This window comes from Melospiza georgiana, chromosome 2 (genome assembly GCF_028018845.1).
Source record: "Melospiza georgiana isolate bMelGeo1 chromosome 2, bMelGeo1.pri, whole genome shotgun sequence".
Lineage (NCBI taxonomy): Eukaryota > Metazoa > Chordata > Aves > Passeriformes > Passerellidae > Melospiza > Melospiza georgiana.
This window is the reverse complement of record NC_080431.1, coordinates 14,589,983-14,612,671: the sequence shown is the minus strand read 5'-3', so window position 1 is coordinate 14,612,671 and position 22,689 is coordinate 14,589,983. Positions and strand designations below refer to the sequence as shown.

Genomic DNA, 22,689 nt, shown 5'->3' with positions numbered 1-22,689 from the left:
TTCTGTACTGAGCCAAACACCAAGGGCATGTCATAGAATCAGATCACAGGATCAGTTAGGTTGGAAAAGAACCCTAAGATCATCAAGTCCATCAATGAACCATGTCCCTAAAGTGTCACAAGGTCCCATACACCTTTTAAAAATCTCCAGGGTTCATGAGTCAATCAGTTCCCTGGGCACCTTGATCCAGCCTAGATCTCCTCTGTTGCAATTTGAGGCCATTTCCACTTATCCTATCACTTATGATGGGGGGAAGAGAGTGACTCCTATCTCTCTGCAACCTCCTGTTAGATAGTTATAGAAAGTGAGCAAATCTGTTCTGAGACTCCTTTTTTTAAAGGATGAACACCTCAGGTTCCTCCAGCTGCTCCTCATCAGACTCATGCTCCAGATTTCCATCACCTGCTCCTCACATGGCCTGGCTGCAGGTCCCCGTTACGGGGTGGATCTATCAGCTGCTGTCGTGGGAGCAGAAATCCTGCCATGGAGTTTGCACATCAGTCACACTGAATTTTGGCTACAATAGCAGCTGTTTCAACATGAAGCTCCTAATTGTCACTTTCAAGTTTTTCTTACAGGTTTATTATACCAATTATAACAGTGCTGTTCAGAGGATGAGATTACGTTGGCCTCCTGATTTGATGGTATTTGATGAAGTCCTACATTTTAATTTGATTTCTTCCTGTTCATCTGCCATAAGTCCCAGCTCCTCTGATGTTCCTGCATATCATTGTTATCAATGCTGTGTGTGGTGTGCCATATGTGAAACGGCTGTGCTGACTCATCACCTGCACCTCGACAGGAACAGGAGATCCCGGCCCGGTGTGCAACCTTGCTAGCAAAGGCAGAATGTGTTAAATAGCCTTTAAACCACACAACACGTTTAGATTTGAGTGGTTTTGTGAGCACCTTGCAAAGATGGGGGTTCCTTTCTGAACGCAGTGCCTCAGCGAGGGGGGACCGCGCATGGAGGCGCCCCGGTCCCTGGAGATGCGGGCGGCGGACAGGCAGTGCGGGGAAGGTGATGGGTGGTACCGAGGGGCCGAGGAGGGTACGGGAGCTCCCTCAGACCCACCGAGGGCAGGTAGAGCCGGTTCGCCCGCCCCGAGGCGGGCCGCACCGCCCGGGCGCCGCCGCCAGGGGTCCCCGCAGGCCGGGCGGCCGCACCGCCCGCTCGGGGGCGGGCCGGGCCATCAGCTGACCGGCCCCGCCGCGCCGCTGCCGCCGCACATCAGTCGTTTTCCTCGGCAGCGGCACGGCCTCGAGGATTTACAGTCGGACCCCGTCGCGTCTCGCCGGACGGCATCCCTCCTTCCCCTCCTTCCTCCCCGCTCCCAGCCGCGGCGATGCTGCCCCACTTAGCCGTCCTGCTGCTGGCTGCCGGCGCCGCCCGGGCTCTAGAGGTAAGTGGGGCGGGAAGCAGCGGGCGGGGGCTTCCCTACCACTCTCCACCGCTTCTCCGAAGCTTTGTCTGTCCGCAGCCGCCCCCGCGGCGTGGGCTTGGCCGCGGCGGGGCAGGCGAGCGTTGCTTTCCTAGGGGTGTTCCATCCCTGGCTGCCGCCGAACAATAGGAGCGGCGAGCCGGGGGCGGCGGAGGCATCGGGGAGGGAGCGGGGCTGGGAGCTCCCGGTGCTGGCGCCCCCAGCCCCGCTGAGCGTGTCCGGCTGCCGGGGCGCTGCCCCCTACGCCAGGGGCACCAGTTCTGCCTTGGGGTTGGCTCCGCCGGGGGCTCGGGGAGGGGAACTTTCCCCAGGAGCAGGCACTCCGCAGGCGGATGGCCCCGCGGCGTACCCCGATGGGGCGGGGGCCGGGGCGAGCAGCCAGGCTGTGAGCGGGGACGCGAGGGCGTCTCCCCGGCAGGGAAGCGAAACCGGGCTGCGGAGCCGGTGGTATCCTCCCATGGGGGGGAGCGGGCCTTGGGCGGCGCAGGTGTGCGGGACGGCGGCCAGAGCTCTCCGGCGGCTGGTGCAGAGGCCCCGCGGGAAGGTGGTGCCCGGGGGGGCGGTGGTCGGGGCCGGCCCGAGCCCCCCCGCGGGCCGGAGGCGCGGGAAGATGGCGCCTCTGCAGTGCAGCAGAGAGGAGGCGCCGACAGCCCGCGCCCCTCCGCCCCTGCCCGCCCTCTTTCCTCCCTTCCCCGGGGTGGCTCCGCCCGCCCCGGCCGGGCCGCACCTCCGCGGGTCACTCCCTCGGGGTCGGGCGGGGGCTGGGGGTCCCCCGGGCCCGCCCGTCCGGGGGTGTGCCGCACCGCAGTGGCTGCGGGGTGGGCTGGCTGAGCGCTCGGATCCCAGAGGAGGAGTTAGCGCGGCTGGGTGCCGTTCTTCCCCCGCCCCCCCTTCCCCCAGATCTCAAAAAAGAAGGTGTGGGAGGGGTGAGTCACCTCGAGGTCTCCTTCGCTCCCTGCTTGCCATGCTTCGGCCTGAAGGCTTCGGCTTCTGTCCTCCTCCTCCTGTGTCAATTCCCCTTCTCCTGCGGGAAGTCAAGAACTGGGTGGGGTGAGGTGGTGCACAGTATTTAGCCTGACAGCAGAGAGGGGTGCCCGCGGTGCCCGCCCCGCTTCCCCAGGGCATGGGGATGCGGGTCTGTGGTGCCCTTCCCGGGAGGGACCCCAGTACGCCATGAATAAGAGGAGACAGACAGCTCCACACCAGCCCTCCGTCCCTGCAGCCAGGGCTGCCCGCCACAGGCTCCTGCTTTGAGGCGTGATCTTGCCAACATTGGGCAGGATGTATCAATTTGAGCAGTTCTGCAGATGCTCAGATGTTTAAAGCTTCCAGTTATAACACTCGTTGGAGTTTAGTAGCTTCCTTCAACCATTTCTTGTCTGAATGTAACAGAAGGAAATGTCTGCCTTGAGTGTGTAGCTTAAGTAAAAAATGAGATTTTATGATTGATGCCATGCGTCAAGATAGACCGTGGAAGGATGCACTTTTCTGTTGGCTCTTTGTAGCCCTGACCTTAATGATAGGTGTGTAGGTGTTGCCACTGCGAAGGTGCTGGAAGAAAGGAGGCTTGAATTTTGTACCAGAACTGTTCATGAGGACTGAACGTGTATGCTCAGAGACTTCTGTGATGGTGTCTGCCTTAGTGATGGCCAGAAATTTGAAAGACATCCTCTGTCTGGAAACATTTACTGAAATGGGCGCTGATGTTTCTGCAGAAGCTTTCTGTCTTCTGTCGTTCCATGTGAATGTTTGAGGCTTGACATTTATTCCTTTTCTTTATGTTTCATGGGGAAATAGGTTTTAACATCTGGCGATCTTGTGGTAAGGTGTTTGTCAGTCTTGATTCTGTAAGGTTGATGTTTTGAGCAAGCCACTTGTTTTTATAACACTAAATATTTCATATAATAGAAACGGTGTGCGTGCACGTTCTGCTCTTGAACTATCTTCTTATGCTAAAGGGTTAAATTTTTATGTTTGAATTAGATTTTCTGTAGATCTCTTTTCTGAAATGAAATGTTTTTCCTAATATTTTTACAAGTATTTTCTGGAATGCAGCAAAGAATCTGTACTTTGCTTTGTAGTGTACTTTTGCTTTGGGAAATGGTATGAGCAAGAGAAAAACAGGACCAAAACAAATTCTCTCTATTTTACACATGAAGAATTCCTTTCTAAAATTACAAGTAGATTAGTAATGATTTAGCATCTTGAAAGGAAATATTCTGTAGTGATGTCCTGGTGCTGCCATGGTTGCTTAGCATGTAACTTTCTGACCCTCATGTGAATCATTCTCATTGGCTGAGAGTTGTCATGGTTTGTGAAACTGCCATATTCTGCAGTAGCTATTCTTGCATTTAATCTTTTTCAGTAATTGTCTGGTTTTAGTAGATAAATGCAACAGACAGTAACTATCCTCATGAATTTGTGTCAATGATCTCAGTTTATAAATAATTTCCTCTCATTAGCACACTGAGGCTTCTGCTATGCCTATTTTGCTCCCTGCTCTAGCTGCCTGTTTCTAAGCAAGACTCCTTTACCAGCTGACTGAAATGAAATTGTTAAGATATCAATATCTCATAAGCTGGTCCTCAGAAAAAAGACAAAAAGGATGTTTCTTGACAGTGTTTTTCTCTAACCTGGGTGATGTATATAGGTTCTTATTTTTGTTATTTTTGGCATTTTTTGCTTGTTTTTTTTTTTAGGAAAAGACCCCAAATACTTGTTTCTTCATTGTTTAGTTTCCTAGTAGATCTTTCAAGAAGTGACATTTAAATGTGGGAGAGGGAACAATGCCTTTACTTTGCTTCTATTACAGACTTTCAGTTCCTCTTTCTGTCAGTTCTGTTCCCAGATTTCCCTGGCAAAGGTTTGCATTTGTTGCAGGAACCCTTTTGCACTTTTATTTAAGATGCTGACAGGGGGTGGGTGTCTGAGTGGGTACATAGGGCAGGCTCTCTGGGATCATCAGGATCCTTGGCAGTCATGTGAACAAATGAGTGAGTAAAGAAAGGAAGCTTCTCCCTTGCTTTCTCATTTGTCTTTTGTTTGATTAATGATTAACAGACAATTTTGAGACTTGCGTGATCTTCAGATGCCTTTTCTGTGGAAAAAACACGATCAACTGCTGTGCTTCTTCACGAATCGTGTATGAAAACCTGAGGAAGCTGACAAGATCTTCATGCTTTTAAATTTTAATTTTTCCCCCATGAGCTGTTTGTGTGACAGATGTAAGCCATCTCCCTTACTCATTTTTAATTTATCAATGCTGAATTTTAGGGCAAACCCACAAGAAGCACAGATCTCTTTTGGTTCTTCATGACTTGTGATTTGCATGAATTTAATAAACTGTGAAGAATAATAAGCAGTTTGATTTATAAGTTTTGTGAAGAACAGGTATGACAATTTCTTTTAATTAGTAGTTCTTTTCCAAAACAAAGCTTAGCAAAATAGCTGAAGAGTATAGTAACTTCTCTAATTGCTTGACAAATTGACAGCTGTTTCTCTGAGTAGAATAATTATTTGAGTAGAATAATTATTTTTAGTGACTCAGTAAAATAATTAACACAAGCTGTTGGGTGTGGAGGCTTGGCCAAGAAGTTGGTAGATAGCATCACCTGAAGGAGGTCTCTGGTCTGACCTCGTGCCCAAAGCAGACGAGGCTACTTGGGGCTTTGTGCAGTTGAGTCTTGAAAATGGAGCTCTAAGGACAGAGCCTGTGCCCCCTCTCTGGGTAGCCTGCCCCATCCACTGTTTGGTTGGTTCACCTGTGTTGGAATTCTCTAGGCTTAACTGGCATCCTTAGTCCTGAATACTCTGAATGATGTAATTTTGACAGTTTCCAAAAAAGGTATGCAATAACCAAAAACTGAAAAATTTGCTTTTTGGTTTAATAAATAAAAATTATATTTGACAAATGTCCATGTATATATATATATGTACATGTATGCATACTTGTTGGAATATTAGGGGACATAAGACAGACAATGGACTTTGGACCTGGTTAACATAAGAGATTTGATAAGAGGATGCCTTGGCAAAAGCAAGTGGGACTTTGAATCTTCTTGCAATCTAGGTCTAATTTTCAGACAGGTTTACTGGAAAAAGAAAATCCCATTATACTCTGCAAGCAAGAGATGTTGTGATATGCATAATTTTGTGTATGTGATTTTAACCTAATCACTGTAATACACATTACTAGTCTCCCTGAAATAGTATATAAGCATTTGCATCCCACAATAAAATTGGGTTCTGATCACCGAGTCAGTCTTCCCTGTCTCTGTCCATCGGCAACAATTGGTGCCTCCATGTGAGGCAGTGAACCGGCCTGACTGGCAGCAGTCGGCGAGCCCCTGGAACTGATGGTGACACTGAGAGAATCACATCTGGGCCAAAAATTGCCTGTCTGCTGTGAGTGACAGGTGAGCCAGAGGAACTGAAAAGGAACTGAAAATGGGAAAGGAAATGCCCAAAGAGAGAGACATCCATGAAACTGTTGCTGTTGAGTAAGAGACGGCACAGACTCACCGGAAGGCTGGTTTGCACAGCAGCAGCTTTACTATAAAAATTCTCTCTTTTTATAGACTGTTCTGATACAGACAGACCAGATTTGTCAATCAATCAGTGCATTTCACCTGATTGGTTAATTAACAAAAACAGCTTTCTTATAAACAATCTTTGAGAAAAAACAGGAAAACAGAGATTAGGAAAACACCATCTGCAGGTTGTTAATAATAGCAAGCTATCATCCTTTCTCTGCAACTTCCTAAAGTCTCACAAGTTCGCCATGAGAAAACTTACCTGGATTTCTCACTCTCTGACCAGGCTGTTGCATCCACATGAAACCATGCTTGCCCTTTTGGACAAGCATGACTCTCCCATCCTAAAGCAGGACCTTAAATCACTTTTACTCCTGTCCTGGAGAATACTTTTTAAGACATTGAAAAAGTGAGAGCAGCCGGATGCTGCCGGCCCCCTACCCCACTCTATCTCTCCTCACTCTGGCTCTCCCTGCCTGCTTGAAACTGGCACCTCTTGTACTGAAGAGTGGCCACAGCAATCAACCTCACCCTTGCCCAGAGAAAGGAGGGGAAGATGGGGAGGGATCCTTTCTCATGGTGTATAGCAGTTTATATCGCTGACTGTAGCTCTAGCAGTGAGGAGGGGAAGCCCTTCGATCCAGGGCTGATAGATTCAGATTATGAGACTGATCGATTCCCTCCTGACCCTCGTGAAAAATGGATGCAACTAAAAAAGGCCCATAAGGAGGGGGACCCTCAAACTTGCAGGAAATCTTGGTATTTGAAAAAGGGCTGTTTTGAAAAGGGAGAGGCCAGCTCCAAAACTCCAAGTATTTGCCCTCGTGCAGTAATCAGTGTCGGTCCAAGTATGACTTTGAAGGTTGTCCAGTATTGGGAAACCAGAGCCAAAGCACAGAGCTGCACTGCGTGAAGACACAGATTCCCCAGCCAGTGCCTCAGAGTGGACCACCACAAACCTCAGCCCAGCAAACCTCAGCCCAGCCACCGCAAGCAGCCTTCACCAGACCGCAGGCAGCCCTGGCAGGACCGTCACCGACCAGCCACCCCAGCGCAGGAATGGACCTGGTGACCTCCAGCACAGTAATGTTGCTTGGTTCATTGGTTCATTTGATTCCCACAGGAGTTTTCAGACCACCTGGACAGCGCACACATACTGTGTTTGTTTGTTCTCCCTGGAGCTGTTGACTCTGACTCATGGCACGGACTCCCTTGCCACCCCGTGTAGTCCCAGCCAGGAACAATATAGCTCGACTTATACCCATTGCTGCAGCACCCCTGTCTGCACCCCCGACAGCTGAACAGAGGGAAGGGGGTTTTGGTTCCACAGGAATCCCACAGATTTTATGGACACAACTGTATTACATCTGAGCGTCGAACATGCCAATGCAAAGTGACTGAAAGGACTATGCTCCTAACAGGAGTCATTGATAAGGGAGCCGATGTGACTGTTATCTCAAGGAGCCAATAGATTGACCATCATCGACTTGGGGACTCTCTGGCATGGTTGGAAAGAGCTAAAGCCTGCAAAACCAACACTTGGTGCAAATAAAGGGGCCTGATGGGCTGATCCTCCACAGTTAAACTTTTGGTGCTGTCTGTTCCCCTAGTTTTGTGGGGGGGGATGTGTTAACACAGTGGGGAAGTTTTATGCATTCAGATTTTGTACAAGAGTCAGTTGGGATGCTCCCACAGTGGTCCCTGGCTGAAGTGCCCCAGGTGCTTTCAAGCACTGGAAGGAGCAGCAGCTACCAAAGAGTCACTTGATACAGATCTAAAGCCCTGAGGGACACCTAGCCCTGGTCAAACAGGTTATACTTACCATTTAACTTGCCTTATATTAACAATATATTTTGTTGTGAATTTTTCAGTACAGCTATTTAGTACTATAAAACTAAATCTTTTTTTGTTTTAGCCTTCAGTGTTTATATCCCATCACTCTTACTAAGCCAAACTTAAATCTATCCTACAAGAAATCTTTAAAGCTGCTGCAGGGGGTACAGCCCCTCCTGCCTGGCACCAGCCAGTGTTGAGATTTACCTTCGAATTTTAGTAACTTGCGATTTTGAACAGGATTGTTACTAGAAGAATTCAAAGGTGTTGGTATAGAGGTGGTGTCTTTTTACATATTAGTAAGATAGCATAACTACATAGTTCACTAGGAGGAATTAGATAAATTTTAAATTCAAGAATCTTTAGCTTGCATCCAAGACAAACCTTGACCTTTATCTGTAGTGATTTTTTGAGACTTAACTCCACTGTCAGCTTTATTAAGTGGTTGCTTTTTACTCCATAGTTCTAGCAAGGTAATTTTATTGTAAAGATTCCAGTACAGTTGTTTACTTGCATGTTGTTTATTTTTATGTTTAACTGTTATATGACAAATTTTCAGTAACCTTTTTGTAATAGTAGAGTTTAAATAAGTTAATTCTTGTTAAGAATGATTTTTGTTTAGTCTCAGTGATGTTAACTTTAAGTTCTTTTAGAGATACTTTATTAAGGTTAAGTTTTAGTGAAGTTGATTTTAAGTTTTGTTGAAGTATACCTGTTGAATTATAAGATATAAAGTCTGAATGAATTTTTGTCAAAACAGGCTCATTTAAATTATAAGATAACATTATTTTGTTATAGAAATAAGAACAATTTTTGCTGTATTATTTTTTATAAGTTGTACTGAAGAATGAGAAACAATTTGATATTACGACCATTATCAGTGTGATCGTTATGAGTTATTGAATGCTTTCTTTTTTATTCTTTTACTTTAATGTCATATATGCATAAATGTCTAGGAAAATATAACCTCAATTTCTTAATACAGTTTCTACTGATATATTAGTAACCCTGATTATGTTGTTAATCTCATTATGTGAATTCACTGACTTTTTATAACAAGCATTACTTCATTAATTTGCTATTTCTCTATGGTACCATAGACTAACTAATGATAAATGAGAAAGCCAGTTACTTTACAAACCTTCACTTATTGTTGTATAGCTATTTATAAGACATATACTAGTTTTCTAACTACTATTACTGAGAGATTTCTGACATATATTAAAAAAACTCTTCCAGTTAAAAGCCTGGACCCTGGCCAAGTCCTGGCCTTAACTAGTAGATAAAATTTTTTGCACCAAAATTATATTCAAGTAATTTTGACTTGTCAAATTTGGACCTGTAATAGCTAAACCTCCTTTTAAGGTGAATTTGAAAATTTTACCCAAGAATGGTTTTCCAAGCCCTCACGTTAAAAAATAAAGCTTGCCAATTACTACAGACTCTAAATAATAGTACAATATTTAAGAAATTGATTTAAATTGTTTAAAAATCACCATTTTATTTTTCACATGCTACTAATTGTATCTATTATCTGATTTATTTTTGCTTAGGATAAGTTTATTGTTTTATTATATATTGTTATGCCTTTATGTTACCTTCATGTTCATAATGAGAAACACTCTTGTTATTAAAAAACAAAAAATTAGGGCGGAATATAGCTTTTCCAGAACTTTACACTGATATTTACACAAAAAATTAGGAGGAATATATCTCCTTCAGAATTTTACACTAATATTTACACTAAACATTTTTGAAAGCAAACCACTTCATAACAAATTGTATCCCTTGCTCTCCTGAAGCACCCTTGGTGGAACTCCAAAATTAGAATTCTTGGGTTCAGTGAAATTGGATTTTTGTGTTAATTTTGAATTCATGGGAAGGAATCAGTCTAAAAATGTTTCTCCCTATTTACCCTGTGTATGAGAATCAAACCTTTTAGTACAACTACACTTCTGGCAGACTTTCTAAATCCAGTAGTGTAACTGCCATTGGGAATGTTTTTAGTTTATAAAGATCAAGCCTGAGCCTTTTCGTGGCTGGAGTTTTTAACTAAAAGATTGTTTTTAGGATAGGTATATATGTGGTAATTTTGATAATAACTGTATTAATCTTGATACCTTTCAGTGTATGCAGAGATTAATTAATAAGGCTGTTGAAAGAGTATTTTTGGTTGAAAGGAAAGGAGGAGATGTTGGGATATTAGGGGACACCAGACAGATGATGGTCTTTGGGTCGGGTTAACATAAGAGATTTGATAACAAGATGCCTTGGCAAAAGCAAACGGGACTTTTAGACCTAGATTGCAAGAAGATTCAATCAGACTGGTTTACCAGAAAAAGCAAATCTCATTAAACTCTGCAAGCAAGAGATGTTGTGATATGCATAAGTTTGTGTATGAGATTTTAACCTAATCACTGCAGTCCACATTACTATGCTCCCTGAAATGGTATATACATGTTTGCATCCCACAATAAATCGGATTCCGATCACTGAATCAGTCTTCCCCATCTCTATCCATCGCCAACACATACATATAATGCATTAAAACACCTTATGTATCAAGATAATGTATGCAAATATATTTAACCCCTGAACATATTTGCATTGATAATGTGTTACATTTAACATTAATATATTATACATCTGTATTTTATTAGTGCATAGAGTGTATTAGCCAGCAGACATTTACATACCTCCTTACATTGAGGCAATTAAGAGATTAAGACTGCTGCTGATAAAAATGTAATTTGGTTTATATATCATAATAGGTTTATTGAAGTTATTAGGTGAGGTGTCTGGTGTGGTTTTAACAAGTAAGTCTAGAGCTGTGTTTTATTGGATTTAAATTCCAGAGACTTTGAAAAAATTCCTGTGGTATAAGAAGATTAAACGTAAAGCAAATTGAAAAATACCGAACAAGGACTTATGTAAGCTTGGCTAGCTCTTAGAACCTGCTCTTGTGATGAGACTTTACAACAATTGCTGCCAGGCTGAGGAATGCCAGGAGCAATGTTGATTGCAGGCTTGAGCCTGGAATAATTGGAATCAAAGGACTCATAAGAAAAGTTAAACTTTCACTCAGACCTGTTTTTTGCTTAGAGCTGAATGCAGTCTGATGAGTCTTCATTCCCCCAACCTAATCTGGGGTCTGCCTGCCTTCCCTTAACTCTTCTTCAACCTATAGCAGAGGTTTTGAAAACACATTTTCTGCCCTCTTAGGAGATATGAGCTCGCTGAGAGTATCAGCCAGAAATGGCTGTGTGTCTTTGTGTCTTAAGACCTAAATAAGTCACTTTCCTGCCCTTTATTTTAATGTAATATTGGTTCTGAAGCCTAGGGATTTTTTCTTAATTTGGACCAGAAAAGTGTTAGAGAGCTACCTGATTATTAAATCTTGATATAGATTCCAAAGCTCTCCAGATGCCTCCAGTCACCAAAAATATTTATCTTTCCACGTGAGAATTAACTCATAGAACAAAAGAGAAACAAAATAGATGTGGATAATGGTCTCTCTTAAAAGATATCAATTTGAATTACAGCAAATTAGTATGTTTGCATATATCTGTATCTGTATATATGAATGCCACACCTCAAGCTCCTTGCTGTCTGGAGGATACAGGATTGTTATGGTTCTGCCCTTTCTACCAAAACAATGATTCAAGTAATTACAAATCAAAAATTTCATGTGATGGAAATTAGCGTAAGGGCTAGTACACTCTAAGGTTGTAATCAGTGCAGAAGCTTGCAAGACATGGTTTGCAGGTGACAAGCACATCTTGGAGTGTGAAAGTAAAGACAGTCAAACAAGTCACGTTTTTTGGAAGGGTGGAAAACCATACACCAGCTACTGACAGTAAGGACTCCACTGTTATGTGGTTGTGTACTGCAGCTCTCTTGCCCTGCATTGATTAAGAGAAACAGGGCTGAGCAGTAGGTGTGGATGTTGCTGGTTTCTTTACTGGAGCTCCCAGTAACAACTTTGTGAGTGCTCTGACTGGTACATCTGGGAAGCAGGACTTGTGGCTTTGTTTTCGTGATAGTCCTCCCGGCACATTCAGGAGAACTTCATCCTCTCTTGGGGATGGAATATTAAATGCTAAGTAAGTACAGATTGATGCTTTCCAAAATAAGTAAAGATTCTGTCCAAGTGATAGCATTCCATGAATTAAAACACCTTATGTAGCAAGATAATGTATGCAAATATATTTAACCCCTGAACATATTTAATATATAATGTGTCACGTTTGACATTACTATATGTATACATCTGTATGTTATTCAGATGTAACTACCATGGGCCAAGCTTGTTCAAATGTAACTACCAAGCCAAGCTTTAAACAGAGGAGCACATGGGCCAGGGTGCTTTGTGGTTTTGCAGTCTAGCTGTTCTTTCCAGACAGTAATTCACCACTTGTTAGCAACTGAGCTCACTCAGGACCTGGCTGCAAAGAGCTGCTTCTCCAGTGGCCACCACTCTGTAGGTGCTCTGTGACCCCTCTCTAGGCTGGTTTTACAATTTGTGCTGTGCTGGAAGGAATGAGCTGGACATTTTTTGGTAGGTGGTAATCTTGTGGCATTTCAGAGACCTGAGTTGGAAACTGGCCACAGGCAGTCAGGCTGGTTCATCTAAAAGAGCAGACAGCTTCTTTGGGGAAGAGAGCAACCTCCAAAACCACATTTGTGGAAGTTTGTGCAATAACATTTAATTAGGGTGTTGGCTCCTTTGCCTCCTTCTGGCGACTTGCAGCTGGGCATGAAATTTTTTTCATGTATCACCCTTCTTGAGTGTCTGGTTGTTAAAGCTTAGTGTCAAGTCACTGCATAAAGGCAGAAATCTCCAAGGAAGTACATTCAGGGACGGTTGACTCCACTCAGTTCCCACTGACCCATTTGGAGTTAATCCAGATAGGAACATTCTGTTCTTCATCTGGTCTCATAATTCCCCAGAGCAGAGTTTACCTATTCAAGCACAGCAGGTAACAAATGACAGGAATGGGGCAAAACTGGTTTTGCCTGTTCATAAAAACATTTACAAGTGGTTCCTTTTCAGAGGAGTCATACCTTTTCATACCACAATCGTCCGGTATGACAGTTTATGTGATTTACAAAATCTGTTTGGATTACAATTAATGAAAGAAAGCACATGTTTAATAGGTGTTCAAGATGGGGGGAGGTTGGGAAATTTCTTATATTTTTGTGGAACTGTGTTAACACTGGACTTGAAGGTTTCTGAAACTATGAAACAGGAATACAGCTTAAATTTAGGTAATCCATTTAATTGATTCCAGTAGAGTTGAAGTATACCGTTAGCGGGTGGTGAAAGTGAAAATTGCCACCTCATCCACCTCCAACAGTTAGAATTGGTGTCCAATGGACACACACATTAAAAAACATAGAGATGGGGCAGGATTCTGGAGTTGTTTCCAATCTACTTGTCATACTATTGCATTGTCTTTGTGCCTGCAGCAAACTTTCTCTTCCCTTATCAGCACGACTTTAAAGTAGAGATTGCTCATTCTGAAGATTTAACCCTGTAAAATTGATTTTTCTCTAAGTTATGGTCTCTGGAAAGGGGAGAGGTTTTTCCCCTGGTCAGATACCATAACATAGTTTTGTGACAAACAGCTAATGACTAAGTTGTTCTCTTGTCTATGCTTAGTTTTGTAAATTTACTTGTACCTGCAGTTTTGGATCTGAAATACAGAATCCTGAACTGATAGAATTATTGTATTCTGCTTTCCCATAATTCAGATGTAACTACAAGCTATTTGATCTCTATGCTTTATCTGGAAACAAGGGGAGGTAGATTTTTTTGAAGTATTGTTGTTAAAGGTTTGATTTCATAGTTGTTATTTTTTAAAGCTCCTCATGAACTCAGTCATGGCTTCTAGTTGTTTTGTGTTTTTTCCTTGGAAAAACTTCTATTTAGTATACATCCCATATAATGTGTACACATTTGTTTATATAAACAATGGAAAATACAACATTATTAGGGGAAGGTAAACTGAGAAAGTAAAGAAAATGCAATAAAATGGTTGTGGCTTTAAAAAAGCATTCATTATTTCTTCTGGTTTTTTTTAAAGGTGTTGTAAACTTAAATGTACTAAATGTTGATGGATTGTTGTCTAATTGTTGAATGCTTCCAGTATGGAAATGTGTGGGGTTTGTGTGTGCATAGTGTGAGTGAGCATCTAGATCTGTCCCATGCATTAAGCTGTTGGGTTGTTTTGAAGTTTGTTTGATTCTTTTTTGCAGCTCTGCTATGTGTGCCTTGTCTGTCCTCTGCCCAGTCCTCCTAATTATGAAGTGGAATAAAATTGCTTGTAATGACTCATCTTGCAGCATCATGATTTCATTGTTTTCTTTGCCAATTCTCTCCTGAGTTCCATTACGTCTTAAAAAGATGATGCTGAAGTGCTTAAAAAATAAGCTTTTTAAACCGAGAATTTTGGAACTCCAAATTATCTTTCTTTCAGTGTTACTTTTCTCCTAGTGCTTGATTGCCAGTAATTTGCAGAGGACAATTTGTAATCCCAACATGCAGATTTATCATGAGGATGTCAGCTTTACTTCATTTTAACAAAAGACAAAACAAAATGAAACAACAACAAAAAAAACCAAATTAAAATTTAATATTTAAATTTTATGCAGAAGGATTAGAAGGGGAATTACAAAGCCTAAAAGACCAAGTAAGAGGCCCAGAAATACAAACATGAATGAGAGAATTGTGAAGTCTTCTGAGGGGACCTAAACACTGGCACTTTCTTTCACTTTTGTTCAGATTAGTTTCTACTTTGGCATAGTCTTCTTTTATTCTCATAGTGGTAATATAAGTTGTCAGGAATTTTTTTTTCTTTTTCCAGCCAGCCATAGCATCTGAAAAGCCACTTTCTCCTTTTCCATGTGTTATTCCTAGTCGTGGTCACATCTCTGAGCAGTGTAGTTTCCCTGCCAGCCTCCTTGGAATCCAGGCTGAAGCAATATATCTGACAAAAGTGAGCACTTGCCTGCATGGGTTTGATTTGGTGAATGGCCAAGATTAGATAGGTGAGTGGGAGAGGGGCAGATGCTGTTCCTGTTGTGCCATGAGGGAAGGAGGATTGCTGGCTTGCCCTGGCTGTCGTTATAACATCCCTGATCCAGTTCAGGACGTGTTCATTTGGTCAGAGGAACTGATGCTTTTCTGAATGTGTTTGCAAGAAAATCCAGTGGACAGCTGAGCCTGGACAGAAAAGTAATTGCTGATGAATAGCAGGGTAAAATTAAATCAGAGCATTTTACTTTGAAATCAGTCTAAACTATTTCTAAAAACATAGTTAAATGAGACTTAGGCTTTGTCAATGTGGTGGTTTTGCATGGGAGGCACTCACGGAAGTGATGCATAGAGAAGCTGCTGGCAGTTTTCTCCATGTCTTACAAAAAAATAAAATCAGTAATTAGCTTTGAGAATGACAATCTGTTAAACCACTGAGAAATCTGATACACCTCTGTGAACTCCCATGTTAAAAATGAAAAATCCTGGGAATTCAGCCTTGTCTTTTCCAGCAGATGACTCAGCCGGCCTGGCCCCCTGTCTCGGCTGTGCCGCGGTCCAGGCCCATGGGCTGGTGGGCAGGGCAGGGCAGGGGAGGCCAAAGGGCCAAGGCCAGGCTGTGCTGTGGCTGCTGACCCCGGGCTGCTGCTGCTGAGCCCTGCCTGCTGCTGAGCCGGGCTCCAACGGGCCCCAGGAGCAGACGAGACCCGGTCGGCACGGCCAAGATTCTGCTGCCATTGGGGTTCACCCAGAGACACCAGGAAGGGGAGGAGAAGCCATTGTCCCCCTCCCCAGGGGAGCTCTGCTGAGCTCTGGCCTGGCTGCTGAGCCCTGGGCTGGTGCTGAGCCCTGGGCTGGTGCTGAGCTCTGGCCTGGCTGCTGAGCTCTGGCCTGGCTGCTGAGCTCTGGCCCAGCTGCTGAGCCCTGGGCTGGTGCTGAGCTCTGGGTTGTGCTGAGCCCTGGGCTGGTGCTGAGCTCTGGGTTGTGCTGAGCTCTGGGTTGGTGCTGAGCTCTGGGCTGTGCTGAGCTCTGGGTTGTGCTGAGCTCTGGGTTGGTGCTGAGCTCTGGGTTGTGCTGAGCTCTGGGTTGTGCTGAGCTCTGGGTTGGTGCTGAGCTCTGGGCTGTGCTGAGCCCTGGGCTGGTGCTGAGCTCTGGGTTGTGCTGAGCTCTGGGTTGGTGCTGAGCTCTGGGTTGTGCTGAGCTCTGGGTTGGTGCTGAGCTCTGGGCTGTGCTGAGCCCTGGCCTGGCTGCTGAGCTCTGGGCTGTGCTGAGCTCTGGGCTGGTGCTGAGCTCTGGGCTGTGCTGAGCTCTGGCCTGGCTGCTGAGCCCTGGGCTGGTGCTGAGCCCTGGGCTGGTGCTGAGCTCTGGGCTGTGCTGAGCTCTGGGCTGGTGCTGAGCTCTGGGCTGTGCTGAGCTCTGGGCTGTGCTGAGCTCTGGCCTGGCTGCTGAGCCCTGGGCTGTGCTGAGCTCTGGGCTGTGCTGAGCTCTGGGCTGTGCTGAGCTCTGGGCTGGTGCTGAGCTCTGGGCTGGTGCTGAGCTCTGGCCCAGCTGCTGAGCCCTGGGCTGTGCTGAGCTCTGGGCTGGTGCTGAGCTCTGGGCTGGTGCTGAGCTCTGGCCCAGCTGCTGAGCCCTGGGCTGTGCTGAGCTCTGGCCTGCCTGCTGAGCTCTGGGCTTTGCTGAGCTCTGGCCTGGCTGCTGAGCTCTGGCCTGCCTGCTGAGCTCTGGGCTGTGCTGAGCTCTGGGCTGGTGCTGAGCCCTGGCCTGGCTGCTGAGCCCTGGGCTGTGCTGAGCTCTGGCCTGGCTGCTGAGATCCCGGGCATTACCCCAGCCCAGACCAGCCCGCACAGCTCTCCCCCACAAGCTGCTGAGCCCAGGCAGGGCCACCTGAGCATCTGCAGGCCCTGGGCAAGATACCAGCTCTTTCAGTGCTTCAGTCCCCCCTCCTGAGCATCTGCAGGCCTTGGGAAAGATACTAACTCTTTCAGTGCTTCAATCCTTCCTCTGGTGAGAAAAAAGGACAAAGTGCAGGCTTGTAGAGAAGCAACATAAAGACACCGAGGTCGGTGAAGAAGAAGTCAAGTCCCAGATGGGAGGTATGAGGAGGAGACTCCTCTCCCATAAGTGAACTGCAGAAAGACGATTCTAGAAGTGATACTGTGAGTGGGAAAGAAAAGGTAGTAGTGGGAGGAGAAGTGTTCTTAAAAATTCTTTCCTGATTCTCCTTTTTTTTTTTTAGTAACTGTTAATAAAGCTTTCTTTATATCCTTTTAAGTTTTGACCCTGTTTTGCCTTCTTCCTGCTTTTTCTTTCTCCTTCCTATCTCACCCCAGGAAATGAGTAAGTATATGCTGGTGGGTGCACCGGCATTTGGCCAGCACCGCATTAATTGGTGCATTGGCTGGGAAATCTCAAACTGGCAAACCAAAACCACTACACAAAATTGGTGTTTTTGCCCGGTTTCCAATGGAAACCGCCACAGTCAAACAGCTTTTGATTAATTCATAACTTTCTTGGGGTTATTTTATGATGGTACTTTATTCCCTAATCAATCTGCTTTATGCCCAGAAATGGCTGCGATATCTAAGATGGACCGAGAGCAGGGCTGGAGCCTGGGAATGTCTCTCTGGTGTGCTCCAGACAGTCTGGAGGCTCTACCAGGAAGTTCCCTCAGTGTGGTGTTTTTTTTTGTTTTGTTTTGGTTTTGTTATTTTTGGTTTGTTTGTTTGTTTGTTTTATTTTTTATTTTGGGTTGTTTTGGGTTTTTTTCTCTGTTGAGCTGGTTTTGGCTTGGCTTTTCTTTCCGGCCTCTCTGGGGAGCCAGTGGGGGGACCACCCTGAACCCAAGATCTCTGAGGAGCTGAACCAACACAATGAAGGACATTAAACTCCACAAACTTCGCCTGCTGTGAGGAGAAGACCCGCACCAGAAATCTGACAGGTTCCCAGCTGCTGTGTGAACTCTTTTTTTCTCCTCCCTTCCCAGAGGTGAAGAAAGGCAGCTGCCATCTTTGTCTTCTGGCCCATGCAGGGAAGTGTAGGTGGAGTGTATTTTTCAATTATTTTTTTTCCCCTGTGCTTTGCAGGTATCTTGCTTTGTTAATAAACAGTTCTACTTTTTTTTTCCACTTTCATCCCCTGATATCCATTTCTCTCTTTGTCAGAAGAAAAGGGAGCTATTGATGTCCTTTCTCCGTAGAGGAAATGCTCATTCCAGGGCATCTTCTCCTGAAATTTGTCTCCAAAACTGAGGCAGTAGCTATAACATAAATGCTAAACTGTGTACAGAACTGCCGTGGGTATTGGCAAAAATACTGGATGTCAAGGCTCAGGCTGTAAAAATTGGGACTGGCATAGGTTGCTTGTCTCATCTGAAGCATCCACTTTTATTTGAGTGAATCTGGACATGCTTGAATATCAGTGCATGCAGAAGTGTTTGTAATGTGCTTTAAGGTAGTTGTATCTCTTAACTGATAAGATGAATAAAGTTTTAGTTAATCTGTCACTTGAAAGAAAACTTTGAAGTAACAAAAAGCTGTTATGTGCTCCTTTTATGAGCAGTGAGAGAAAATGTGCCTAATAAAGTGCTGTTGACCTGTGAGGCTCAGCAGTAGTGGATGGAAGCCTTGAGTTATCTGTTGTTGGTGTAAAACTGGTGTTTGACACTGGGTCTGATAATCAGTCAAGTGACTGCCTCCTTTTTAAGAGGGGATGTTGGGGCCTGGAGTCTATGTTGGGAATATGCCATCCTCTCTGAGAAGGGTATAGGGAAGGGAGAGCTGGTGCAGCAGTTGGTTCTCTGATGGATAGAAGTCATTTAAAACCAAAAAAATTATTTCCAACTGTGGAGGTTAAACCAGGTGAGAAGAACAATCTAATTTATCAAAATGAAGACTCTGAAAAGTGCCTTATTTGCCTCCTCAAAGAAGAAATACCAGGCAAGGAAAGACATGCCAAGGATCCTATCTGAAAGGCTTTGCAGATGGAAACTGGGGCCATGTTTTTGGGAGCAGAGGCTTGGGACAAGCTGAAAAGATAAATAGATTGTTTTGCCTTCAGATGTGAGGACTGCAGAACACATTTTCCAAGGAGGTTAATACAAGATGGCTTCATCATTGTAAACAGGAGAAATGTAATTTGGAAGAAGTTAGATCAAATTTCTCTGTTCTAATTATGGAATTTGAATTCTCTTTGCACCAGCTACTCCAAATGCTTTAACCACACACCCTGAGGGGAATACACTAGTGTCTAGTCATACCATATTTTGTAGACAATAAGACTGGTTGCAAATACAATATAAATTATTTTGTTATTGATTTCAGGATATGAGATTTGCTGCTATCAAAACATAATTAAGCCTTAAACTTGATGATTTTATTTTTAAGCCTGTTGTGAGCAAGTGTTTTCTTTGAAAAACTGGTAATTATAGTTTGGGATTTCACAGATAAAAATGCAATAACATTTGCAGAACTAATAAAGGAGACAGTTGGAAAGTGTTTCTTCTTGGTGCTGAATTGTGATAAAAAATGAGAGATTAGTTTTTTACCAGTCTTGCTGAAACAAAATCTTTCAAAGGGTTCAAAAAACTTAAGATCCTGGATGCTGTTGTGTAGTGCTGAGCAAGTTTGCGCTGTATCTGCTTATGGTTGTCTTTGCTCCATGCATTCAGCCCTGCTCCTTGGCTCTTCAAAACAGAAATTTTCAAGAAGGAGAGAAACAGTTTTTAAGAAATTGGTTCACATTGACAGATGAGGAGTATTTAATGTATTTTTGCATCTTCTCATTTTTAGATGACTGAGTCTGCAGAGAAAAGTGATCTTCCTCCCTTGTAAGGAAGCTTTTTAATTCCAGAGAATAGTTCCAGATAAATCTACAAGTTAAATTTTGGTGTGATATTGTTGCCTTGGCTGCCATCAGATGTCCCTACTCTTTCCCTGGAATTAGGCTTCTGGCAAGGTATAAGCTTGTCCAGGGGGCTGAAAGAAAACTGAAGTAATTGGGTGTCGGCACCACTCCATCAGATTATCATTTGTTTTGTTTGTATTGTGCTGTCCAGAGCCTTAAGATTTGCTTTGAATTATTGCCTTTATTTTGCCTTTTGCAGAAGTGTGGGTGGGGAGACCTCCCAGGATCTCTGTCCCGTTGCCAAGCTGTGTGGTTCTGGTGCTGCTCCCCTGAGATTCTCCTGCCTCTCTGGGCTGGTGGGTTGCCAGGATCCATCACACCAGGTCCAGACGGGCTTGTGAGTGTCTTCTACACCAATAAAAAATCCTGTTCTCACTTATTGTGCAGTCAGTAAACTCATAAGTCTTGTGAGATTTGTTTTCATTTCAGTGTTGTCTTTTTTGGTGTTCATTTTCTTTTATCTTGCTCTAAGAGTTTTAATTCTTATTTAAGGAGCAGCAATGCAATAAAAGATTCATTTAGGAGAAAAAAACACCCAACACCCATCAACACCCCTCCCACCCCCACTTCTCTCTCTAGCCATCTTTGAGAAACATTGTGTCGCTGGTTTTTGTGACTTTTGACTCTTGACTCTGTTTTCTGTCCCTCAGAGACTGCTTTTGGTCACGTCAGAAGTCAAATTGCTGATCTGTCTGAAAGTGATCTTGGAGGGTAGGAAAATGGAAGATTTTACTTGCTGCTCTGTGGCAGGTGTTGTAAGAACCAGATTTGAATAGTTTTCCCAAGTTGATGGGAAGAGGCAATAAACAACTTACTGAGTGTCTTTGGAAAGCTCGTGATTCTCTTGTAGGAATCAAGGGGAAGAATAGAGAAAAAGCCTTATAATTACAAATAAATCTTTATGTGGTTTAGCATTTCCTAATTAAAAACCCTATAGATTTTGGGTGTGTGTACCTGCAGATTCATTCTTTGGCTTTATTTTGATGAACAGCGTATGTCATAGGATACCAAGTTTTCTTCCTAAGTCAGGTGGTACAGAAATCTAGAAACTGATGTGGTTTTTTTTGAGTCAAAGTATTCAGAAAAGAATAGTTTAGTCAACTGTTCCCATGACTGCAATTACATATTGTTAGTGTATATCAAATACCAAGCCCTGGGTTTGACTGGCAGGGGCTTCTCCCAGTCAGATCTCTTATGGAGCTGCAAGATTTCACTGGCCAGGGGGCAGGAGTGGAGTTCAGACCAATGAGAATATCCAGACTGCATCTTTCAAAATGCTCTTTATAAGGGAGGGGTGCATGGAAAATAAATCTCTCTGTTGCCACACCAACATCTGGGGGCGAGTTGTGTCTTTGTCTCCTTGCCCCTCACCCCCCACCTGCAACCTAACAACATATCATAAAAAAGCATGTAAAAATTCCATTGGAAAGTGTCTCAATGTTTTCAGACCTCTGCAGCCAGATCACTTAATGGCATCTAAATTGATATGGTGTCAAAAATATAGAAGGCTTTGAATTTAGTGGGCCACATCCCCCTTGTTGTTCTGCTTGTGCTTTGAAAGGAGAAGGTGCACCTGGGGTAAGAAGAGCATGCAGGCAGTGGTGCCCTGCCTGCCTTCTTGGGATGTGGCTCTTGAAGTCTGTAGGAGTTGCTCTGCTATGTATGAATTTTATCTTTTCTTTATGGAACTGGGCAGGTCACAGCTTTCTGGAGATATTCCTTTAAAATAATGTTTATTGTTTCTGTGTTACTTTGGAGACTTTATTTAAATTGTAGGTAGGGTCGAGGTGGGTGTCGCTAACTCCATATGGGGAATTCTGACTACATAGGTATGTCTTTCAGAGAAGGTTTCATTTTAGTCATTAAGGGAGTATCAAGGCCAGAAGATTGTAGAATGTAGAAGTGAAATGGGAATTAAACTAAGCAGAGTTAAACTAAAATTATACATGTCTTTTTAAATATAATTGTTCAGATTTGTGCTGGTGGTTTGTTTTAGTCTGCTTAGAAACTTTCTCTTTCCTCTGTTATTTATTGTCCCAGACCTCAAATGATGCTTAGTTTCTTGATTAAAAAAAAAACACCAACCATGATATTTCAGTGGGCTTCTTTTTTGGGTGGGTGTGGTTTTGGGTTTTTTTTGGAGTGGTTTTGTGTGTGTTAGTTTCTGGTTTTATTTTTATTTTTACAGAACCCTTGGTAGCTCCCTCTTCAATATACTTGAAAAGTATTCCTGAGACTTCCCATGTACGGGGGGATAGAATATAAGAAAATAAAGATAGTGTAGAAAATAATCTCACCCCTAAGGATTTGCAGCTGGGCCAATTATCAACGATTGGGAACAGGCCTGAGTTTAACAGGCCACAGCTGAAGCAATGAGAAGAAGAGTGCTATAATAGAGTGGGGTGGCTGGGAGAGAAGGGAACTGGAGTCAGTGCCTGCTTTGTGAAGAGGAAAGAGTCGGTGCTCTGAGGAGCTGCCTGTGAGAAACACCAAGAAGGTATGGAGCTTTTGTGGTAAGGGAACAACAGTATGGAGCTCTTGTGATAAGATGATGACATCCCATACTGAGTCTCTCATTTTTTGGTGCCCAGAATAGTAACTGTTGGTCTTTTTGCTTTAGGTATTAGATGGTTTATGTGCAATATGGTTATAAATTTGTGCTTGAAGTCAATAATGCAGTCCTGCAGCTTGTGTTGTTTTGATTAGATATTCAGGAATGCTTATCATAATTGCTATATCACTGGCACTCACAAAACACAGCTGTGGTTTTTAGGAGAGTGCTCACTTAGAGCATACCACAGGAATGTTTGAAATTTTTTTTGACATAGCAAAAAATGCAGTGTTAATGAAAGGGAGATGGTAATTTAGAATTAGAGTGCTTCCTCTCAGTGTCCCCTCAATTTTCGGTAAACCTTTTTGTTTTGTAGTTGGTTTCCTTGCTAAT

General features: G+C 43.7%; 1 protein-coding gene across 3 annotated transcripts in view; it reads left to right on the top strand.

The window, feature by feature from the left end:
* The first annotated feature begins 1,194 nt into the window (after positions 1–1,194).
* The window catches only part of APP (amyloid beta precursor protein), a 194,249-nt gene continuing 172,754 nt past the window's right edge, over positions 1,195–22,689 (top strand). For 2 of the 3 annotated variants that reach the window (XM_058019170.1, XM_058019169.1), the window contains exon 1: positions 1,196–1,403. In XM_058019170.1, the coding sequence (XP_057875153.1) occupies positions 1,347–1,403 (57 nt within the window). In that variant the 5' untranslated portion in view covers positions 1,196–1,346. Of the gene's footprint in view, positions 1,404–22,689 lie in introns of all 3 variants that reach the window. The other variant, XM_058019171.1, reaches the window with a different exon arrangement.